Source organism: Lissotriton vulgaris, chromosome 8, assembly GCF_964263255.1.
Source record: "Lissotriton vulgaris chromosome 8, aLisVul1.2, whole genome shotgun sequence".
NCBI lineage: Eukaryota > Metazoa > Chordata > Amphibia > Caudata > Salamandridae > Lissotriton > Lissotriton vulgaris.
The window spans coordinates 967,742,161-967,766,462 of record NC_141696.1 but is presented as its reverse complement, the minus strand read 5'-3'; the positions used below and the strand labels follow the sequence as shown (position 1 = coordinate 967,766,462).

Below are 24,302 nucleotides of genomic sequence, written 5' to 3'. Positions count from 1 at the left end.
TTCAGTGGAGTACTTGGACCTACAACTTCCCTCTTTGGAGGCCAAAAAGTATGTCCTTACAGAGCTCCTGCAACCTTGGCAGGCCTTTTCTGAGCCCCTGTTGCTCTTTAATGAATTCCTGACTGATACATTGTTGGGCACATGAACAAAGTCCTGTTCATGCCCACTGGCGAACAGGTAGGTTGCCAGATGCCACAGGCCAGTGCCAGGTGACCCTGCTCAGGAGGGACTTGTAGTGGGCTCCATTAAAGGTTACCTGTATGCCCTTTCAAACTTGTTGCGTTTGCCCGACCAGCTGTCCTTGTTTAAATCATCTGTTTTGATATTTTTAAAAGGTTTGATACATATGTTTCCTCCAAAACCCTGTGTGATGCCTTCGAGCTGATAAACTCTTGCGTTTCCTGACTGAAATCTGTTTTCCTCTGCAAGGTTACTTCAGCCAGCTGTGTGGTTAACTTCAGGCCTTCTCAGTGCAACCTCTCTACACTGCCTTTTTTCCAGGTAAACTGCCACTGAGGATCAGGGCGATCATTTTTTTCCAAAATCCATAACTCAATTTCATCTAGGGCAATCCATCACCATCCCAACATTCTTTGCTCTGCTTCACTCCTCGAAAGAGGAGAGACTCCATCAACTGGCCCCCTAAACAGCTTTAAGCTTTTACATTGATCGAACAAAAGACCATCAGGTGGATGATTGGCTCTTTGTAGTGTTCTCTGCGGCAAGCTAAAACAATGCTGTGCAGAAAAAGAATTTGTCCAGGTGGATAGTCCTATGCATTAAGATTGACTATGCACTGACCAAAAAGCAGCCCCTAGCAGGATAGAGAACCCATTCCACAAGGGCTAAGGCTCGTACCACACCGTTGGCCTGTTGAGTGCCTGTTATATACTTTTATCAGGCTGTGACGTGGACATCTGTGTACATGTTCACGAAGCACTATTGCGTTGACAGCCAGGTCCGACAAGAAGGGTATTTCGCCCATTCGGTCCTGCAGGACATTTTGGTCTGAGCTCTTTCTACAGACACTCCACCTTGTGAGGTACTACTTTGGTATCTGTTCAAAGGTGATGAAACTGAGGTTAGATATATCCATCAGAACAACAAGTTACTTAGTTCTGTGGAATGGTCTCTTCCCCCATCTAAAAAGGCCCCTAACCAGAGATCTGCACACTGGTATCTCTGATTCGTTTTTGGGTTCCGCGTCATGGGGTGCAAAGTCCAAACTGATGTCAGTGAGGGGTGGCACCTACATCAGCTTTGTCATGTAACTTCAGGGTGGAACAAAGTCAGTGTGAAGCTGCACAACGCCATCTACAGGTGCGTGGAGCACTTCTGGGGAAGAGCATCCTGATCTAGTCTGGTGCCTGGGAATTATTCTAAGGATGAGAAATATATGGGTAGAGATTCCACCGAAAGCTTGTTACCGAAGGTAAGTAACTGGTTCATTTGGTACCCTTAATATACCTCCAAGTCATACTAAATTTGACCAGTCTATGAACATATTTTGCCTCTTCTTTGAATAATACACCAGCCATCTCGGTAGGTAGCTGTTGGGAATCTTAGGTGAGAATATCTGAGGGTAGAAAAAAATAGGGTTTTGAAAATGATGGTTCTTTACACGATATACCCTCATAGCACCCTTTCTTGCCATTTCTGGTGGTTATATTGTATTTATTGCATAGTGTTTTTTTAAAGGTATGTCCACAAATATCCGAAACCTTGTGTTGGTGTTCACTACTATTCCAGCCATGACCTAAGGTTAATACTTGCCACTGTTGCTTCATGCCAGTAACTTTCAATAACTGCATATATGTACTTTTATTTGCAGTCAGGTGGGCAGATAACTAAAATGCTGGTGGCATGGGAGAGAATGTAGCATGCGCTGGAGTAGTGTAACTGATTTGCTTTTTAAATTGCTGTCCATCGTAACCTTTTTTTTTTTAGTGATGCTCTGCACATTTTACTTGAGGTACAGCCATTTGCTAGCTTTGAGTCATGAGAGGCGTGTACCCAATATCTTTCGATGTGACTTGAAAATGTTTATAATTAACACCACATTAAATGTTTAGTATTGTGTGCACTAATGGCGTTTGCTTTACATTTCTTCAGTCTTGTGTTTTTCTGTTTTACATGCTTAGCACGGCCATTTTAGGGAGTCTAGGAGTCTCTTTGATGAAATATTCCTCAGTCCTCCAGAGGTATGGAACAGTTCTACCTAGTTGAGAATTTGCTGTGTGTGCGTTTCCTGTGGGCACGTCAGCCGCTTCTGCTTTTCTTTTCTGCCAGAGTTATAGAATGTTCTTCTATAGCTTATAAAATTGTAATGTATAGCATTTAGAAGTTATATTATACCTCAAAAGTTGTAAAGCAACTGTGTTGCAGTTAGCTATCATCTCTCCTCTGAATTATACTAATTTTTAAGACTATAATGGCTGCATTTCTAAGTAGCGAAACCGAAGATTGACTTTAAATGGGATCTGTTCATTTCTCAAGAGGTTTGCCGCAGTGTATTTGATAATGTGCCAATAACTCAACACAAATATATATATATAGCAATCATATAGTTAACATTGCATTCCCCTCTGCTAAAATGTATCCCACTCAAAGATTTGACATTAATTACACCCATAATTTATAGACTAATAAAGCTGTATATTAATTTAGGGCAAAAATCTGCTTTAATAAATACATTTCTAAAGAAGCACCCTTATTAAATCATGCAAACAAATCAGTTAAAGGTACATCATTTCTGACAATAATAAACATATAATAGAACCATAAAAACTTCAAACAGGGCAGTTAGAATGAACCACATCATATTACCAACTGCTGATCCTTCAGAAACCCCTTTATTTTAACCTTTTGATTGCAACCCTATATCAAAAGGTTCTAAAATCCTGCAGAAAAGACATGTGGTATATACATTTCCCATCAAAACCCTTTTACTGATATTAATATAATGGATAGCAATTTAAAACTATGGGCCTGATTTAGAATTCACTAGACGGTTTACTCTGTCGCAACAATGGTGGATGTCCCACCTGCCGAAATATAAATTCCATAATATCCTATGGGATTTATATTTCGGTGATTAGGATATCCGTCGTGACGGAGTAAATCATCCGCCGAAATCTAAACCAGGCCCAATATAAGCGCACAAACAGTCACACATGGCATTGTAAACACTCTCCATAAAAATTGATGAAACCGTATGCAAAATATTAAAAAGTGATGTGCGCTTGAATAACACTTCATCCGAGACATCAAGTTCTTAACACAAACCTCGCCCCAGCCAACTTTATCCTCTCAATATCTAAAAGAAATAATTGCAAATATGGTAAATGACAGATGTTAATTTCTCGAAATCTCTGCAGAAGCAAATTCGCTCACTGTTAAATGTAGAGCAGAAAACCAAAAGGTGAACCAAACTCGGTCGCTTTTAGAACAGAAATGACAAATATTTCCCACTATATCATTCTTTCTGTTATCCTCACAGGGCTTTATCAGTTCAAAAGGGGTTGGTACTTGACCCAGTCGGAGTTTCAGCATCCAATCACCAATATTCATAAGTTTAATATTTTCAAAATAAGGTTGGGAAACCCTCTATAATCTGTATTTGACCTACATGCTACGGAACTGACTTTGTTGTTAACAAACGTTTCCATATCAAGGTTTTTAGTAATATTGGGCAGAAGTTTGGCAGAGGTTCCTCTGTCATGCTGTGGATGACTTTTTAACCAAAACTTGAATGACCCATTTTCAACTTTCAACAAGCTATACAAGTAATTCACGGTCCTTTGCTGGCCCTTAAATTCACTATTGGTCAATCCCAATTGAGTCTCATCCCACTGTTGACTGTCTTTCTGCTAAGCCCAACCATTTGTTTTCCAAATTTTTGATTCAATAGTCTGAAGGTATGGTAATTCCTTTGTGGAGAATAATTTACAGCCATACACTAAACGACCTCAGTGAGTAATTGTTCCTATTTTCAACAAAGGCTTACATTGTGGTTTGTGACCTGTTAATGCTGTTTTGATTTGGAAATAAGTGCAGGCTAATTACATTTTGATCCGCTATGTCGCCTGCCATTTGTTACTGTTTTACAATATTTTGTATTGGACTGTGAGCCCGCTTGCTTTTTCAGTAGTCTCTTTGCAGTCAGCACAATTATAAGTTTTCTTACTGTGCTACAAAGGCGTACTGCCTACATAGGGCCCAATTTGTTAAAAAAACGTGCTCTACGCAGAAGTAGCGATTTGTATTGTTTTCTGCTTAGCTTGCAATAATTGCGATTCATAACCCCTTTCGGCTTCCTCCAGGGGGAACTACAACTTTCATAGTGTTCCTGGTGCGTGTCATATGCACTTCAGATCTAACCCTCTGCCTGTAGGCAATCCTTAGCAGTATGGTTTGAGTAAAGTGTGGCAACGTTCATTTTTTTGTTTGTTTGTTTATTCTCCCTACTTTTTCACATTCCATTGCCTTGCCACCCAAGGGTTCTACCTGGTGACTCCTACACTTATCCCATGAATTGCCTCTACGTGAAATGTGTAAATTTCGAAGTGCAGTGGATGAGTGGAGAAGCATTGCAAATAGTTGTGAAAATCCGAAAGTTCCCACAAGTGAAAACGTTTTGGGGGCTCACCATATTCATTCACAGTGTCAACTTCCACATTTTTCCTGGCGACACATCATTTTTCCATCCCAGTTTATACTTGCGATTTTGGAATCCTATTTTAATTGAATATGAAGCAACTGTTCACATATTTCCCATCAAGATAATGGGCGTTTGTCCAAAAAACCTTCCTTTTCTAGGTTTGAGATTTAGGGTATGTTTTGTCCTGTTTTCACTTCAATTCTTTATTTTGACACCATTCCCGTTTTTCTCCCAGCCTCCACATACTATTTCATTTACTACCATTTCTGTATTTTAAACTACTGTTGAGCAACCTGATTACACCTGTTTGGATGAAACACATCAGTATAAAGATTTTCTTAGATTTAATGCTCACTGTTGAAATTCTTAAAATATTATTTTTAGGGTGTGCTGAGCCAGTGCTTAATTTGAGATGGTGGTTGCCGGTGGAGGTCAAACACACTTAGTTTTTGGCGACTGGCACTTCTTGTTCTGCATCAGATGTTTACTGAGAGCAAGATCAGGAAAAACACATCAAAAAGACGGAGGATAGGAAGGTGGAAAACCCGTTCCAGAGGCAGAAACCTGGAACGTGGAAGAGTGGGATAGACGAACAGGAAGTGTATGGAAGTGGATTAAAAAGGCATGAGGTGGATTTTATGCCTATGCAGCCGTGGTATTCGACGTGCCAATGTTTAATTGCACTTGGCATGGGCTTCTTAGCAGCTATTTTGGGGACCAACACTCTCACAAAAGGAGCACTGGAGCTCTATAGATGTCGGCCAGTTGCTCATTTTATAGAAGATGTGTAGTTGGGGCTTTATATAAGGTGTTTACCATCTGGGGTCAACTTTCTAAAACGTGTCCGCTTGTGTTGACACTTATATTTCCTGGGAAAAATAAAAAGTACTCTTAAGCTTAGAAAGTTGCATTCTGTATTGTGCCACTGCTGCCTGATCTCAAAGGTGTATTTTGTGTTTTTTGTTTTCTTTGCACGTAAAAAATATCCATTAACACTGTTCGAAAGCCACGTAGAAGAACCTTTAGTCCACAGACATTTCGGTTCTCATGTCTGATTAGATGATGAATTAAGAGAGATAATATGATATCCTTTATATAAACATAAAGACAGATAAAACAAGTAAAATATCCTAGATATATTAAAAGAAGCCCCTTTGATTCTCTGTGGCTAGAGAAACAATATTTTCACGGCATATGCATACTGTGATTCATAGGACTCTACTCCAGTAACTCATTTAAAGCAATCTTAGAAGCCACCTCTCTTTGACTTCTCCTTGTTTACCTTCTCTGTTCAGTTGCTGTTTTGAAGTCTCATACAGATCTGCCAGCTTACACAGTGCTACTGTGTGTCACACGATTTCAGCCCCGTTCACACGGTCAACCAGTGTGGGAACGATATTGCACAGTGGCATAGCAGGCGAGCTGTAAACCACTGCAAAGAGTGGATTTCGAGCTTGTCTCTTGATGCTGTGACCAGCTGATGTCCTTTAAGAGGTGTAAAAACACCCCAGGACATCAGAAACATCTTCAACAGCCTTTTGTTTTTGGCCCTTTTTGGAGGGGGAGGTTATTTGAGCAGGGGACAGAAGAAGTTTTGCCTGTCAGCTAGTTCTCCCTCTCCGAACCACAGCTCCTTCTCACTCTGCAGATTTTCATTTCAAATTGGCAGGACTGGACACATCACCATGGCAGTGTGCCAGAATTGGTAATTTTTTAGCACTCGCTAGAGCCAGCACATGCGCTGTACTAGTGAGACATTTAGTAACTGGCTTTTTGGAGTGCTACCAAAGGCTTTCTCCGGCCACCAACGAGCGGTTACGCGCGTGCTTACGAGCACAGGCGCTATCTCGTGGGCACCCTTATAGCGGCAACTTCTTTCACTTTCGTGGTGATTCTACCCCCACTCCGCGGGACACACACGTGTTAGTCGCGCTTAACATGAAACCTCATTTATTTCATCAACTGCCCACGTCATCTTAGCTTGCCCTTCGTAATGAATGAGGTACCTCAGTGTCTGTACCTAATTTGGCAACTTACTTAAAGACCCAACCCCCCAACGAACCAACCTGTGTAGCTGCTCGCCTGCCCTAAGATTCCAACCTACTCCCAAGCCACCCACATTTCTGCAAACCTTGGACACCATCCTCATTGTGATCCTAGGAGCCCACCAGCCTCGCTGGTAGCCCTTGGGGCCTCGGACTTCCTCTGCTTTTCTGAGCCCTCGCAGGCTGACCACTCGGCCCTCCGCGGCACCAGGCCTCCGCATCCAGGGTGCTGAAGTAATGTGCACAGCTGGTTAATCCACGTACTCTGGGTGGCACACCGGCAGATCGGGGCTTAATTTGCTAACACCGATTAAATTTAAGCCACCAAGGTAAACATGTTAACAAAGCAAATACATTGGTTTGTTGTAAATGGTCACTTCTGATAGCCAGGCATACACGCCTGAGATAGCGTACTATTGAATGAAGAACGGAGCGCACCCATTCTCGCGTTCTTCTGCCAGCCTCGAGGACCTACATACTCTGCTTTCATATTTGTCATTTCCTCACTCCTTCTGGGAGAGAGAGGCAAGCATTACTCCTTCAAGGAATGCTGTGTGCATGGGTGCCGTATGTGGACTGCACCACCTCACCCCTTTTTAAGACCCAGGGACTGGCTGCCTCTAAGAGCTGGCATTCTAGCTGTGGTGCTTTCTCTATCTTTTCAGATCAGAAAAAGTAACACTCAGTCGTCATAGTACCAGGGTGCAATGACCCACCCCTTCCGTAGCAGGAGGACCCCCACCACGTACACAAGGATAAATCTGCACCCCTGCGGGCTCTTCAGTGATACCACTTAATCCGATCACAGATATCGCCCAAAGCAGTGGTCTTCAAACGTTTTACCCCTTGTAAAAAAAAAGTCACGCCCTCTCAATTTCCCAATTATCCTGTTACATTGGCAATGTTTAAATAGGTCTAAACATATTTAAACATTGCAGTTGTGTCAGTGATAGACCATTAAACAGTGTCTTAATGCCGCTCATTGTTTATCCTTTAAACAAAAGCATGGTGATTCTCTTGCCCAGAGCCTGGTGCCTCCCCCAGGAACACTTAAGCCCCCAGTTTGAGGAACTCTGGTCCTGGGTTAATTTGCCACGCAGATCATTTAACACCTCCTCGACAACTCCACCTAAAGCCCCCTCTAAGATCCCCCGCTCTCCTCTCTTCCCCTAGCAGTGACTGCATCCTTCCCTCATTTTATTCCAGCTCACCGCTATTCACTGATCACTCGCCTTACTACTTCAAATCGTTTCCTGTTAGGAATATAGCAATACCCCCTGAACCCTAAAAATAGAGCCCCCATTTCACACACTGCATCACAACCATCTCCTCCGCCACCGCTGCCCAGAACGCTCACCCACCCTGGATACTGATGAGGTAATAAGCAGAGGGGCACCAGACCAGGCCTTGATGCTCCCCCAAATCTAGTCACAGCCGAACCAGTGGGCGAGGCCAGGGGTGCAAAGAAGGCCCACGTGCAAGTTCTGCCATTCAACCTAAAGCCAATGAATAGGTATGTAAACGGTATTTCTATTTTGCAAATCTAGCCATAGCAAACAGCAGCAGGTCGCTATACAGGAAGCAAGACCAGCATGAAGTGAACAAGTGATAAGAGGGGATGCCAATTTGAGTACTTAATAGGGACTTCGGTTCTGGATCCCAGATGCATAGTTGAACAAGCATTGGCAGAGCCAATAGGTCTCGCCCAGTTCGGGCTGGACTGTTCCCATAAGGCACAGGGTCAAGGCTGATTCGCATATGGCCATGTCTGAACTGGGGTGGTGTGGAGTGCAAAAAAACGATGGATTAAGGCCCAGATCTCTGTACTGGGGTGAATGTATGACATTGTTCTGCATTCTGTCCATCAACTGTGGTTTTTGCATTTGTCACCCCGAGTGGGATGGGTATGCTCAGACGTGAGTCCCATGCTCTCCACACCACTGGAGTCAAGCTATCCTGACTGAAGACGGCTGATAGCCAGAAACCGGTCCTAGGATGCTTGATTCCGGTCCAGGAAAGACATGGCTTGGCAGTTCGGGCTGGACTGTTCCCATGAGGCACAGGGTCAAGGCTGATTTGCATATGGCCATGTCTGAACTGGGGTGGTGTGGAGTGCAAAAAAACGATGGATTTAGGCTCAGATCTCTGTACCGGGGTGAATGTATGACATTGTTCTGCATTCTGTCCATCAACTGGTTTTTGCAATAAGCAGAGGGGCACCAGACCAGGCCTTGATGCTCCCCCAAATCCAATCACAGCCGAACCAGTGGGCGAGGCCAGGGGTGCAACGAAGGCCCAAGTGCAAGTTCTGCCATTCAACCTAAAGCCAATGGATAGGTATGTAAACGGTATTTCTATTTTGCGAATCTAGCCATAGCAAACAGCAGCAGGTCGCTATACAGGAAGCAAGCAAGCATGAAGTGAACGAGTGATAAGAGGGGATGTCAATAGGTCTCGCCTTTGGGACCTTATAAGTGTTTTGCCATGCAACAATTGATGTGGTTGCACCAAGGATATTGTTCTGGATAAGTAAACACTTATGAAGTCCCAAAGGCGAGACCTATTGGGTATGCCATTGCTTGTCCTTCTAGAGGCCCAGAACTTTCCCTTTACCACATTTAGGTTTTTCCTCCTCCTTACGGTTTCTGGATCTGTTGAAACTGTATTCCATATGCCTTCCGCAAGATGCTGTTGCGGAGAGCCCCTCGCAAATAGTTTTATTTAGCCCCCACTGTGTACATTCGGAGACCTTGCTACTGCTCTGACATCTGCTTCATGTACACCTTGGTACAGTGAATCCTAGCCGGATGTGGGAACCACCCTACATGCTCTAGGACCTGTACCGAACTGTGCTTCTGTTTTCAAATTCCAGCTCAGAAAGCTTAGCAATAGCTAATCACCTCTCATCTGTTCAACCTGCCACAACTTACTAGACCTGACTAACTCTCGGGCTCTTGGCCTACTTACTCGCTTGAGGGGCTTCCACGGATGTTGATCGCTCCTCTCATAAGAGTGATCCTAGTTCAAAAGCCTCCCTTAGTGATCCTGCATTACCAGCTCCAGGGAATGCTTACATGATAGAAATATACCATGGTAAAATACAATATTTATTTTACTTGTTAACAATGTATTCTTCTCCCAGTTGTTTTTATTAGTTTATAACTCACTGGCTCCTAAAGTCATGATAAAGAGAATTCCCATGAAACATATTCTGGAACTCTTACAGTGTTTAGCATTCTCTTACAATGCTTTCTGTAAGGACTTTAAATGAATTGATGTTTCTTATGTTACAAGTGATTTTTGGTCTAGTGGAAATATCCATTCTTCAACAAAAATGTCCAGGTGTTAGTTGTGTTTCACATTGCACATGATGTATATTGTAGCTAACCTGATATCTGATGTTACAACGACGTATTATGGGAATGTAGCAAGTAATTGTCAGTAGTGTACCTAAACTGTATAACTATTGTTGATTGGAAAGCATTGTGCATCTGCTCCACTGGATCAGGTGGTCTATATAACAGAGTATTTTATAAGATACCACATCATAAATCAAACTGAATAATGCACCAAAATATTAGATTGATGACTTTATAAGTCATATGGGAGCTCCAGCATTAAAGACATTTTTAGAAAGAAGACTAATTGGCACAGGGAGAGATTGAAAACTATAGATACTGGGCTGTTTAAAATAATGTTATTTTTTTTCCGATATTGTTGTGGTATAGATTTACATGATTTCCTCAATCATTTGATGAAGTTCTTCATCTAGCATAGGTTAAATATATTAGAAAAGATCCTGTCTTTTAACCCCTTCCATGCTCATGACGAGCTCAGCTCGTCATGAGGCACAGTTGAGCTGTGCTGATGACGAGCTGAGCTCGTCATGACACCAGCAAAATGGCAATTTCCAGCACAGAGGAAAAATAACCACAGCAGCGATGTGGTTAAGAGCCCCTTGGGATCGTGACAAGTGTTAGTTCATTATCGGTTTATTGGTTGTAATTCACCTTTATCAAACGTGGAGTCAATTTCTAGGACATGAAGCAGGGTACCTGCATTTCTATGTAAGTATCCTGTGTTTTGCAACCGAAGTCTGACTCGTATTGACTTACTTTGCACAAATTAAAGGAGCAGTTTAATATGGAAGTGTTTTATTTGTTTTACTCAATCTCAAAATCTGAATCTGTAGGCTTCTTAATGCAGACTGTATTACCTGACCATTTTGGTTAAAATCAGAGTGCAACTAATTGTTAGCAAAGCGACATTGTTGCTTTACATATCCCCTTTAATAGTATGTTGCTTACAGAAGTAAATGTTGCTTCCTTTCCTTTTCTGGAATGTGTTGTATGAATAGTGGCTTTTTGACCCACTGGTATCAAAATCACATATAATTCAGTCCATTTTGGCAGTTAATTACACCTTTCTTCTGGTCCAACTCCAAAGTCAATGGATATGTTTTCCAAAAGCTTTCTATCTTGTTATTGTAAAATTGTAAAGTCAATTTTAAGATACTTTAGGGATTTGTTTGTGCAGATAGTTTCCACTATGGAAGATAAGTATTGGCAAAGCAATAGGTCTTGCCTTTATAATGTGAGAACCAAGCTATTGGCGTTGCCTGTCCTTCAGTTTAAATCATTGATTAAAAAAGTGTGAAAAAAGTATTTCAAACTATTGGCAAAAATGAAACTACTAATCATAAAGTTTCTCAAAGCTGAATACTGACTTCAGTATTTCCAGTCTTTATAATGGGTGTTAGCCCAAAAGGTGAGCTTCAAAGGAGTAAATGGTTACCACACTCAAGAGAGGCTGACCTTTTGTCTGGATAGGCAGTTTGGCATCGGAAACAGATCGGCTAAAACACAGACAAACCAGTTTTCCAGTGCAGGTGTAGCCTCCAGATAGCCACACCCCTAGGGCAGGAAATTGTCATCAGGCGAGAGGGAACCTTGTAACCCATGGCTAGTGACTGTAGCCTTCCCTGAGTGCACTTTCTGGGCATAAAGGGATACCCCTGACTCTCAGAACTCAGATCTCGAGGACTAAAGGACTGCCATGCTGCACCATGGCCTGGCAAAGTAGAGTTGAATTGCACCTACTGCACCTTCGGCGACGGAAGAAAAGAAAAGTGTCTGCTGTGCCCTGTTCAAGGAGAAGACATTCCCAGACCCCAACCATAAGTAGAGACTCCATGAGTCAATTCAATTCATGAAGCTTTATTCGGTACATATAACATGACCATAAAAGCACAAGAAAAACACATAAGATAACAAAAACTACAGATTTACAGTTAAAACAGATACCAGAAGAGATGCAGACCAGATTATTTTTAACTCCATGAGTCAGTTGGTTGACTTCATGTTCGCAGCACAGGACTACAAAAGCTGAGGTAGCCTGCCTAGCAAGTTGGTGGCTAAGATCACCGGATCATCCCTCCTTTCCGCCACACATCCTAAGAGACCAGAACCTGATGCTCAAAAGTTGCACCCAAGTCTGCTGGACTCGGGAGAGTCATCTGAATGCAATTCGGTTGTCCAGGAGAGTTATGAAGGAAACCACTTACTTGGCTGTACTGGGTGACTGATAGTCTAGTGGCGACTGGACATCTGTTGAACCTGAGAGGACTTCAAAGAACGTCAACCCCTGTGACTGGAATCGCCTCACCAAGAACATAGACCTAGGAGTAGCCTAAGGAATGCCCCTGTCGACCGCACAGCATCTTTGCGCAACTTCAGCATCCTGTATCCCCTGCATTGCTACCACTCCATAGAAGTTACTGGCAACTAGCCACTAATGCCACCACCTCAGTTGGGCTGGTTGGGATTTGTGGACTCCTTTTGGGCTGGTTGGGCTGTTCTTGGGCTACCTTTGGGCTGGGTACATAGGTTTGGCTTTGTGGGCTGCTTTTGGGCTTTTCTTGGGCTACCTTTGGGCTGGGTACATATTTAGCTGGACATTTTGGGAAAACTACCCACCATTTTGGTGGTAGTGACCTAGCAGCCGGTTGTAGGCGACCTGGGGGGTTTCTCTGTTTTTCCCTCCCACCGGCCCTGGATTTCTTTTCATCTGGGGGGGTTGGTACTGGGTTGTAGGGTTGTGCAGGAGAGGTTTTTCGAGGTGGCCTTGTTGGGATCAGGTGCATCGGGGGTTATGCTGCATGGGGGTTTTCGTAGCTGGAGCATGTGCTGGTGTGTTTTTTGTAGGCCTTTTTGTGGCGTTTTTCCTAAAAGGTGCAGGGGGAGTTCATGAGGTCTTGGGTTACAGTTGGGTAGATATAAGAAGTTATATAGTAGGTTGGTAGGAAAGTTGAAAATTGCAATTTAGTTTTTATAATTGTTGCAGGGGGGAATCCAATTTTATGGGTGGGGAGAGCGGAGTATGTTAGGAAGTATATATTTAGTGAGGTTTCGTTTTGTTCGGCACAGGCCAAGGTTATGTATTTGTAAGGTGCACCCGTTTCCAATAAAGCGGCCTTTTACACACCAACAAGCTGGTCTGTGGTATGTGGTGCCCCTCTCCACCCCACTCTGGACCCAAAACAAACCTTTCTAAACTCTTTCCTCTGAGTCCTCCCCTCCAAAACTCATTTTTACTCATCCAATACAATCCAATGCCCTAAAAAAAAAATCTTTCACTCTTTTATCCCTTCACTATCCTTTTCAATCGAAATTAACAGACTAACATGTTCACTTCTCAAATTCCGTATTAAACTATACTATTATACTACCCAAATAACTGAATAACATAGCCACTACTCTAATTACTTCATTTTTTTTTTTTTTACTGTTCTAATTTTCAACTGTAATCCTTTATGGGTTCCGAGTGGCGTGCTACTCGCCAGAAAAGCGATTCAACACCCATCAGGGGTAACAAGTGCTATATGAATGCAAATCTTTCTTCCCCTTTTATCCCTCCGCTATCATTCTCACTCCAAGTAATTGACTAATATCCACCACTGAAATTACTTCATATTTCACCATATTAATTCACCGCTAATCCTTTGTAGGCTTCCTGAATAGCGTGCGTCAACAAGCGCTATATAAAAACAAACCTTTGTCCTCCTCTATCCTTCTGCTATCACTCCAAATCTAAATAACTGACTAACCTATCCACCACTTAAATTGTACTTGCATGTTTCACTATACTAATTCAACACTAATCCTCTAAGGGTCCCAGAGTAGCGTGCTACTCACCGAAAAAACGCTTCAACGCCTCGTCAGGGGTAGTAAGCGCTATATAAATGCAATTACAATGCAATACAATACATGTCGCGTCACTCTGCTGGCCGCCATGTTCGTCCTTTCCCCTTCCCACACTCGGCGCCTGCACTTTGCCCTTCCCGCCTCCCCCACAACAGAGCGGGTCTTGTATGTTAGTCCCTTCGACTCCACTCTGCTGGCCGCCATGTTCATCCTTCCTCCCTCTCACGAAACCATTATCCCTGATTCTTTTATCTTGTTTTCTTGTCCGCGTCCACGCGGCCACAACACAGGATCACCGCTTGCAGCTCCGGCTCGGATCTTTTGATCAGACAGGTTCATCTTTGAAGAGTTGAAAGCAGACTGCGCGTTCACACTTTTATCTGAGGTACAGAAAACCGTGTTAGAAGAGCATTTCAAACCGAGTATTTATTTTAATTAATTATCTATTTATTTATTTATTTATTTATTTTAAGGTTTTATAGAGCGCGAACTTGACCCATGAGGGTATCAGAGCGCTTTACATATTCAAAGGGTAGTATAGAGCGCAGTAAATCACAGGAACCTGTACATCATAGAGCTTACAGAATTGCGGGGTAATAAGGTGGGCAGGAGATTACAACAAATACTGCACATTTGGGATAGGAGAAACTATACATCGAGGTATTTTACAGGGACACGAGTCATACAATAGGCAGGAAATCAGTGCCTGATTACTGATCAGAGTACTGTACAGGGTCGCAGGATGAGGCAATAGTCTCTTAGGTAGCTGAGGAGCAGGTTTAGCCAATAGTCTCTTAGGTAGCTGAGGAGCAGGTTTAGCCAAGGAATGTACCCATGAGGAAGGATTGAGCCTCTTTTTTGAAGCGTGCTAAGGAGGGGATTGTCCTGATGTCTGGAGGGAAGGGAGTTCTAGATTCTTGGTGCAGAACGGGCTCCGTTCGCAGCCACAATACAGGGCCCGGCCCCTTCTGATAGCCTGCCTTCTCTTGTTTTGTCAATTATGCCTCCATGGTATTGATTAGATTTTTTAAATGTTTTTCTTCAAAACAAAAAAAGTGCCCAGTTCTGATGCCGCCGGAGAGCGCTTTCTTCTTGCGCTTGAAGCGCAGAATTTGAAACGCGTCTTTAAAGTCGATGCCTGGGTTTGTGGGTGTCTGAGGTGAGCCCGGAAACAGCAGGGGTGTTTGTACCCGTGCTGTGCTCTCCCCCAGGAGCCCTTTTACCCATGCCACGCTTTCATCCGGAAACTATTCTAATGTTTAAGACTATCGGTGAAGAGCCAGTGGTACAGAAAGGCGCCTTCTAAAAACGTGGCTCTCTATAGTGGTATTGATAACTTGTACTTTTAATTATTTTTATTTAAACAAAATAAAAGGTTTATTTATCGTTCCATTGGAGAACTCGTTCTTCCTAAAATTAAAAAGTCTTTAAATTCCACAGCTGGGTCAGTGGGTGTCAGTGGTGAGCCAGGGAGCAGGATTGGATTTTGACCCTGTGAATTTTGCGGCACCCACATACCATCACCAGACAGGACCCCTGCCCCCGTGCACTTGATGTCTCAACTCGTTCTTTTGTTTGGATGCTAACACGACACCCAGTCAGTGCGACTGTGAAATGCCAGTGCTTCATGGGGGTCCAGCTTTAACTGCATTAAATATCGGACCTTTTCTTAGCATTCCTTTCTCTTTTTGAGAGTTGATTTTAATGTCAGGTTCTTTTTGCTTAAACAATTTATTTTGAATTTTGTTAGACTGTGTAACATATCGCTTGCAAGGTTGTGCCTCTCACACTGATCTGTGTGAGTACTTACCGACCCAGGGGGGCAGTTTCAGCTCTGCTGCCGGTGGCGTCTACTTGCGCCTCTCTCTCACAAGGTACACAGAGTCTTCGCTCCTCTCTCTTCGTCTCTTTTCTCCCTCTCTAGCTATTCATCTCTCTTATTCTCCTGTTTCCCGCGCGCTTGCTGTTGTGCTCCCTCTCTCTTGGTCTCTTTTGCTCTCTTTCACATTGTCTCGCTCCTGCTCTAGATGTGTGTGTCTCTCTCTCTGTCTTCCTCTCATCCCTTTCCATTCTGCTTTTTCTCTTCTCTCTTTAGCTCTTGTCATTTTCTTCGTTCTCTCTTTATCTCCTCTCTCACTTCATTGCTATTTCTCTTTTCTTTTTCTTACTCTCTCTCCGTCCCTTCCTCTCATCCTCTCTCCCTCTCATCCTCTCTCCCTCTCATCCTCTCTTCCTCTCTCCCTCTCATCCTCTCTCTCTCTCTCTCCCTTCCTCTCTCCCCCTCTTCCTTCCTCTCTCCCTCCCTCTACCTCCTTTCCTCCTTTCCTCCTTCCCTCCCTCCCTCGTCTCTTCTCTCTCTCCCTTCCTCTTTCCTTTCCTTCCTCTTTCCGTTCCTCCCTCTCTTCCTCCCTCTCACTCCCTACCTCTCATGCTTCCTCTCTCCCTCCCTCCTTCCCTCTCTCTGTCCTTCCCTCTCTCCATCAATCCCTCTTTCCGCACCTCCCTCTCTCCCTCCCTGCCTTTCTATGTCTCTCTTTCTCTCCGTCCGTGCCTCCCTCTCACCCTCCTTCCCTCTCTCCCTTCTTCCGTCTCTCCTCCCTTTCACTTTCCTTCCTCTCTGTTCCTCCCTTTCTCCCCACCTCCCTCCATCACTCCCTCCCTCTCTCTCTCCCTCCCTGCCTCACTCTCTCCCTCTCTCTCTCCCTCCCTGCCTCACTCTCTCCCACCCTGTTACAACGCCTCAATAACATCGGAATACAAGGAAAAGCACTTGAATGGATCACATCGTTCCTCACCGGAAGAACCCAGAGAGTCCGCCTCCCACCATTCAAGTCCGAGGCCACTGAAGTCATCTGTGGCGTACCACAAGGATCCTCACTCAGCCCCACCCTCTTCAACGTATATATGAGCCCCCTCGCGGCCATCGCCCGCCAACACAACCTCAACATCATCTCTTACGCGGATGACACTCAACTAATCCTTTCTCTCACCAATGACCCCAGCACCGCCAAAACTAACCTACACGAAGGAATGAAAGAAGTTGCCGAATGGATGAAACAAAGCCGTCTGAAACTGAACTCAGACAAAACAGAAGTCCTCATATTAGGTACATCCCCCTCTGCATGGGACGACTCTTGGTGGCCGGAAGCCCTTGGAAAAGCACCCATCCCGACAGACCACGCACGGAACCTAGGCGTGATCCTGGATTCTTCACTCTCAATGAACAGACAAGTCAGCGCCGTATCCTCATCCTGCTTCAACATCCTTCGCATGCTCAGGAAAACATTTCGCTGGATCCCCACCGAAACAAGGAAAACAGTCACCCATGCTCTTGTCACGAGCCGACTAGACTACGGAAACACCCTCTACGCAGGTACTACCGCTAAACTCCAGAAGAAACTCCAACGAATCCAAAACGCCTCAGCCAGGATCATATTAGACATCCCGCGCAACGAACACATCTCTGGTCACCTGAAAGACCTCCACTGGCTACCCGTCAATAAGAGAATCACTTTCCGACTGCTAACCCACGCACACAAATCACTCTACGACATCGGACCAGAATGCCTCAACTCACGACTGTCCTTCTACACCCCCTCCCGCCAACTACGTTCTTCCAGCCAAGCCCTCGCCACTGTACCTCGCATCAACAAGACCACCATGGGTGGCAGATCCTTCTCTTACCTGGCTGCTAAAACATGGAACTCACTCCCCGCGTACCTTCGCCTCACCCAGAACCACCTAGCATTCAGAAAGCAACTTAAAACATGGATATTTGACAAGTAATCCTCCTCCCCTTTCTAAGCGCCTTGAGACCCTCTGGGTAGGTAGTGTGCTATATAAATTTTCTGACTTGACTTGACTTGACTTGACTCTCTCCATCCCTTCCTCTTTCTTTCCCTTCCTCTTTCCCTCTCTACCTCCTTTCCTCTCTCCATCCCTCCCTCTCTCCATTCCCCCCTCTCCTCCTACCTGCCTCCATCCGTCCCTCCTACTCTCCCTCCTTCCCGCCCTCTCGCCGTCCTGGTTATGCGCACAGGCACGAGCGGAAGCGCCCTTTGGCTTCCCTCTCGCTCTCCCAAAGTGCGCGCGCCTCGCTCCGCCTCTGTGCCCATATACTTCTCCCCTCAGCAGTCACCTCCCTGCTTTTCGATGCGCTCATGCGTTTCCATTTGAAAGGACCCCTCCCCCTGCCAGCCACTCACCCATGTCCCTCCTGGCATTCATTACTTGCCCCCTTGGCACTCACCCTTCACCTCCATGGCACTAGCCCTTTACCCCCCTGGCCTGGTAGCTACCCTTCGGCCCTTGCACTCACCCTTCCCCTCCCTGGCACTCACCCTTGACCCTCCTGACTCTTACGTCTCATGTCCCTGGCACTCAGTCCTCCCCTCTCTGGCACTCACCCTTCACCCACCCGGGCTGACAGTCACCCTTGTCCATGCTGGAATTCTCTCCTCACCTCCCTGGCACTCACCCTTGACCCTCCTGGCACTAGCCCGGTTTTCCTCAAGACCAAAAAATAACCAACATTGGCATAGCCAATAGGTCTCGCCTTTGGGACCTTAGAAGTGTTTAGCCGTAACAGTTGATGTTGCACCAAGGCTATTGTGCTGCATAACTAAATACTTATAAGGTCCCAAAAGCGAGACCTATTGGCTATGCCAATGCTTGTTATAAATTGGTGTGGGATTTCCTGAGTCATGCTTCTTTATTCTTCAATTGTTTTGATTTTGTTTAATGCCTTACACTTGTTAATTTGTGCAAGTCCGACTGCTTAGAGTTGCAGCTACTCAGGGTTAAGCTAAAGTTTGACAAACCAAAAGTGACTGGTCCTAAAGGGGTTGGTATAAGAAGTCGGTCTCAACAGTTAATTTGTCTCTTTGGCTATTAAGTTTCTTTTTCCAATTTGTTCATTTCAATCTATTTAGTGCCTTCCTATGACTTTTTTTTAATGTGCATTGCATTGCATTTTTTTATTCTTTGTATTTGGATTACAAAAAAACAAAAATGCACAGTACAATGTATACATATATTAATGCAACTCATTGTTCACTGCTAAGATGCCAGCAACAATAGAGTCTGTGGTATGACATACACAATCAAGGAAACAAAATTGAGAGACATCAGACTGTAACGGCTTATGATTACCGTTCAAAGCATACATCTCAAACAACCCCACCACCCTCTCTTTCCCTCCCACTGTCATTCGCCCCAATAGACACACCATTTGCCCCACACCTTGACACATTTTTTGGAGCAGCCTCCTCTGACAGTAGTCCAGATCAACCTTCCATTCCACCAGCAGAGGAGTGATCCCGACCCCCAGGCACAAGCTATGTTACGATTGTCCAAAAGCGTCGCCAACAAGATATTTTGCTACCTGGGCCACACATCTTCCCCGGAGATATTCAAAAGGAGTAGAGTACTTTGGTGTCTGCAGGGACCTCCTGTCGCAGGACCTCGTCATGTCCTGCAGGACCACTGTCCAGAAGAGTCGAATCAACGGGCCCTCCCAGTGTATGTAAAGGAATGTATCCTCCTGCCAGCAACCTCCTAGACAGAATGGTGTGTCGCCCCAGCTCATTTTGTGTAGAAGGGCCCTGGAATAGTATGCCCTATGGAGTATCCCAAGTTGGATCAATCTAAATCGTGCCAGTGTGGCTACCTCCCTTTGGGCTTTGAATGTCTTGAGCCCAGTCCTCTTCATCGAATGACCCCAGATCTTTTCCCCAGGTCACTTTCAGGGTAGCCATGAGATCAGGAGAATCATTAATTATCTTCCTGTAAGTCACGGAGACTGCCTTGTGCTCCAACAATGACAAAATTAGGAGATCCTCCAGTTGGGCTGCCTCTGGTACTTGTTCCGTCTTTACCAGGTCATATTCTTGTCGCAAGGTGTCAATTGTCACCATCGCCTGCTCTCGCCATATATTGCTTAAATTAAAAACACCTTTTAGATTCCATTTCTCAAGGCCCCCGAGAGCCCCTACTTCACGAAGATTGTCACTGCACCACAGCGAGGTCAAAGCCATAAGTGTCCACTGCCCCACTCCAGACCAAATAACTCAACACCTCTCTCCATAAGAGGAGAACTGACTGGGTGTGCGAAGTGCACTGCATTGTAGAGCTTAGTTCTCCCATAAATCTGCTAGGAGAAACAATTGTGGTTGAAAATGATAATATTGGAGTGTAGATTTTCCTAACCCTAGATTAATGTTCTTTTAAATGGATTCCACACCAATATAATGTATTCATTGATAATTACTGAAAGCCATATTTTAAATCTTTTGTCCAGTTTTTTATTTGTTTATATACCCATGTGGCACAACATTGGGTAAATTAGTCATTTTATGAGGCAGTTATAATCATTTACTTTTTTGTTTAAAATTAAGCCTTTTCAGAACATGCTCAAAAGAATGCAGCTGAGTAACCACCTGTTAGTAAAGGTTTTAGGAATAATGCAATGCATACGGCTGTAAAGCATACATTCGCTCAACTCCAACCCTTTTAGGGTCGTCCCACTCAAGTGATGTGACTCTGAGATAAAGAGCAAATATCCTTAAAAAATATCACTTGGACTTATCAATTTAATTTATTGTTTATAGACGATTTTTGTTTTTAGTGGACTCGTTTATTTTGGGATATATGGACAACTTTCCACAAAGACATTGCTAAAATCTGTACACATAGAGGTGATTGTAATAGCTGGAATGGAACATATTGAAATAGTGTCATATAATGGTAGATCTATTTAGAATGGTTTTGTAATTTGATCTAAGCTGTGCCAGCTCTTTTTCCCCATGTCTCTGTGACTTGGTGTATTCAGATATGAGTGTTTCTTACAGCTTTTATAATTGACCGTAGATCCCATGAGTTCTGTTAATTCTGACCAGCTTGAACCCTAGATTTCTGTATAGATTCAGGGACGATTTTTTTTTTAATTAGTGACTTCAGGGATCTTATAAAGGTTTTCTGTTTGTTTTAACATTAGAATCAGCGGATCAGGTGTAATGCGACAATCTTCTTGCCATTTTGTCATTGACTATTATGATATTCACTACTTGATTTGTTAAAAAGAAAATTGTGTGCTCTCTCTGGGATCTCTCAAGCCTGAGGTGTAGAATGTAGTTGCTGATGAAACTGCAAAACTGAGGGCTGTCATAATCGAATTCTGAGAAATGATGCTTTTTGCAGACCACTTTTGAACTGATTAAGATCTGGAGAAATACAAGTAAGTTCTACCTCTAAATACCAAAACAGATTTTCCCATCTCTCTGCTAAGCTCTTCCTTTTACAAGTTTAAGACATTGTGTTAAGTTATAGCAGCAGTGCACCCGGATGCAGTTTATTTCATTTCATTTCAAGCTCAAGCTCTAGTTATTCTGCAGCATAATTATCTTGTTCCAGCAAATCTTCTGACTGACTGCTGTGGTGGAGCCTAAAGGACGCTGTCTCTGACTCGACACTTGCACTGTGGATATCACCACAGCTTTTGGCAGCACATTTGCTGGAGCAAGGAAGAAAGTCAGCCCCAACTCCTGGTGCATGATTTGTCATGTTGATGCCAACGTCCAGCTTTGCCGACTAAATCTTCCACCTGACCTTGCCTCTTGGCTTTTGGTTACCTGATTGACCTCTGTGCTAGGACCTGGAGGACTCTGTTTACTCTCCAGCACCTGCAGTTTATGGATGCTGCCTGCAACATTAGAGAGCGTATTGCCCTTCTAACTAAGCAGGACTAAATATCCTATGCTGAGACAAGGTACCCCGACATGTGGTGCATGCTGCGACATGCTGGCACTGTCGGCCAGCATCTGGGTTACATCACACCAGAGCATATCTACCAGTAAATACCAGCAGCTCATTAGCTCTAAAACGATGTTCATAATTTTTGGCACCTAGTGCGCGGTAAACGTACTATTTTTTGTCATTACTGAAATTTTAGTCAGGATCTCTCAGATTCCACCAAAGTCAAAAATCTAGTATTGTTTTCAATAAAGACATGTTCTTTGATATACAAGGTGGCTCGGTGTTTCAGAGCTACTTGTACCTGCTTAACCGAAAAAAACCTGCTCATCCTTTTGTTGTGTGCATTTCATAAAGAACTTTGGTAAAATCAGCAACCAGTCCTGACTTCACTATGGCAAATGCCTTCATATGGGACTTCTGCCTTTCAGATCCATATGTTCCAGAGGGTGCAGCAAGCTGCATACAGCCTGCCTTGTCAGGTCTAGGGAAGAGGGACCGTGTTCCCAAGCCAGGAGAGCTCTCTGTGGTCTCCATGCCCTAGACAGAATCATCTTTAAATTAGGCTGTCTAATATTCAGATGTTTTAAGAAACCTTCCCTGATTTTGAAGATCTATTCCTTGCTTAAAATTAGGTGCTTAAGAAGGGGGGACCTGGGGAACATCCTTTTCGACGCGGATGTTACCCCGCAGTACTTTTACGACACGTCCGTTACAACGCAAGTCGTAACCACGACTTGCGCTGGAGGGCGCTAGAGGATAAAGAATAGTATATTTACTATTCCAACACCTTCCCTAGTATCCACGGGGACTGGTGTTAGAATAGTAAATTATACTAATCACTATCAGCGCCCCCCAACGCAAGTCGTTGTAACGACTTGCGTTGTTAAAGACGTGTTATAAAAGCACGCGTTGTGACGGTACGCGTCGTACCGTCATACATCCGGGGGACCTCTATCCAGAGATTGTTCTGCTGAGGCTCACTGATCTCACTTCACTTGGGGCTCACTGACCACTTTCAGAATTCTACAAAACACAGCTATTTTAGGTAACCTTAGATTACTTGCACCAGGAGATCTCACTGTACCCAGCAGGTTGCAGATACCATAAATCAATAAATCTAGATTTAATTGCAGTCCCAAATATCTGCAGTTAAATCTGTGGATTCTTGAACCTTTCATACCCTTTTTATTTTAAATATTCATATCCTAATGTTGGAAGCTGGCTCGGTTTATAGTATACCAAAGCGAGGTATGGTGTGCACAGCGTCCAGTGGATACCCAAACTGAAGCCAATCAGTAAACAGGATATATCAAAGTATACCAGATGTGGTTTGGGGCTCGCAAACAGGATATGAGGTTTTCATTTTTAAATTTTAGAAAAAGAGTAGGGGCTGCAACAACAAGGACATCACACCTCACAGGATAGGAGCACAAAGGAGACGAATGGGACTTACCCCAATTACAGTCGGAGATAGGCTATGACTAAAGCGACCATGCAATCCGGGCAGGCACGGCGATAATACTGGACAATAAACCACATTACAATAATCCACATTTCTAAAAATCGCCCCAGAGAGCCTACCCCCAAAGAACAGAAAAACAGAGGCTTGTCGAGAAGCCGAAAAAAGAAAAGTACAAGACCAAGAGACAGCCAACCCTACGAAAGAGGAAAGAACCCTCCCAAAGCCGGAAAAGAGCGATAGGGACCATAGAGCAAAACAAACTAAAATAACAAACCCCCCCGCACCCTGCACCCCTGTAATGGCTACGGCCTAACCCACTAACAGCGTGCCTGTCGTCCCGGAACTGCCCCACAGAAGGGAAAGTATAAGAAGAAGTGGAGGAGGAGAAAAACAAACAAGCCCCCGGACACCTGATACCCCCCGCCGGCGGTGACCCCCCCATAGCACAATCATCATCAACAAAGCAAAAACGGTCAGCATTATCACGGGGAGGACAGTCACCAGGAACCCCCCCCCCCCCATCCTACCCCCGGCCCGGTGAGGTATTCGGTGCAGTCCCGGCAAAAATAAACGGAGCAACCCCAGGGAAATAGAAGTCAACTCTGCAAGCCTCACGAGGAGATCTATCGCCAAAGTCATAACAGTTGCAAACCAAGGGAGCGTCTCAGATGGTCCAAAGCAGTGGCGAGGAGCAAGAAAACCTCAGTCAAAGTCAGCCCTGACCAGTGCGAATCCGTTCCGGAGCACATCCCGACCAAGCCACATCCGACCAGAGGCAGTCAAAGCGTCCATGGCGGACCAAGGCAGTGAAGGTGGAGCAAAGTCCGGTCTCAAAATGGCGGCATCCGGTATGCAGACGGGCCGGAATAAAGGAAAATAGCGATCCCCTTCGACGGGACCCTGAGACTCGGCAATGAAGAACCCGACATCCAGCGATGACACACCATCGGATAGGAGACGTAGAGGGAAGACCATGTACTGTAGCAGATGAAGGAAAGGTGAGGCCGACTCTCAAAGGAGCAAAGTCGGGCTGCCGCTCGGGCCCCTGCAGATGGCGGGTCAAATCGCTCGTCTGGACCGCAGACTTCTGTGCAGACGCTGCAGCGTCCGTGGCCGATCGCGAGCAGACATCATCCAGTTTCGCCGCCAGGGAGACACATGCGCCGGTGAATTGCGCGCGG

General features: G+C 44.5%; 1 protein-coding gene across 2 annotated transcripts in view; it reads left to right on the top strand.

Annotated features, from left to right (window-relative positions):
- Positions 1–24,302, top strand: part of NDFIP2 (Nedd4 family interacting protein 2) — a 248,265-nt gene that overhangs the window by 109,829 nt on the left and 114,134 nt on the right. The window contains exon 4 of one of the 2 annotated variants that reach the window (XM_086934814.1): positions 2,142–2,201. The exons of the other annotated variant lie outside the window; for it this stretch is intronic. Within the exon in view, the coding sequence (XP_086790940.1) occupies positions 2,142–2,201 (60 nt within the window). The remainder of the gene's footprint in view (positions 1–2,141; positions 2,202–24,302) is intronic. 2 annotated transcript variants of the gene reach the window in all.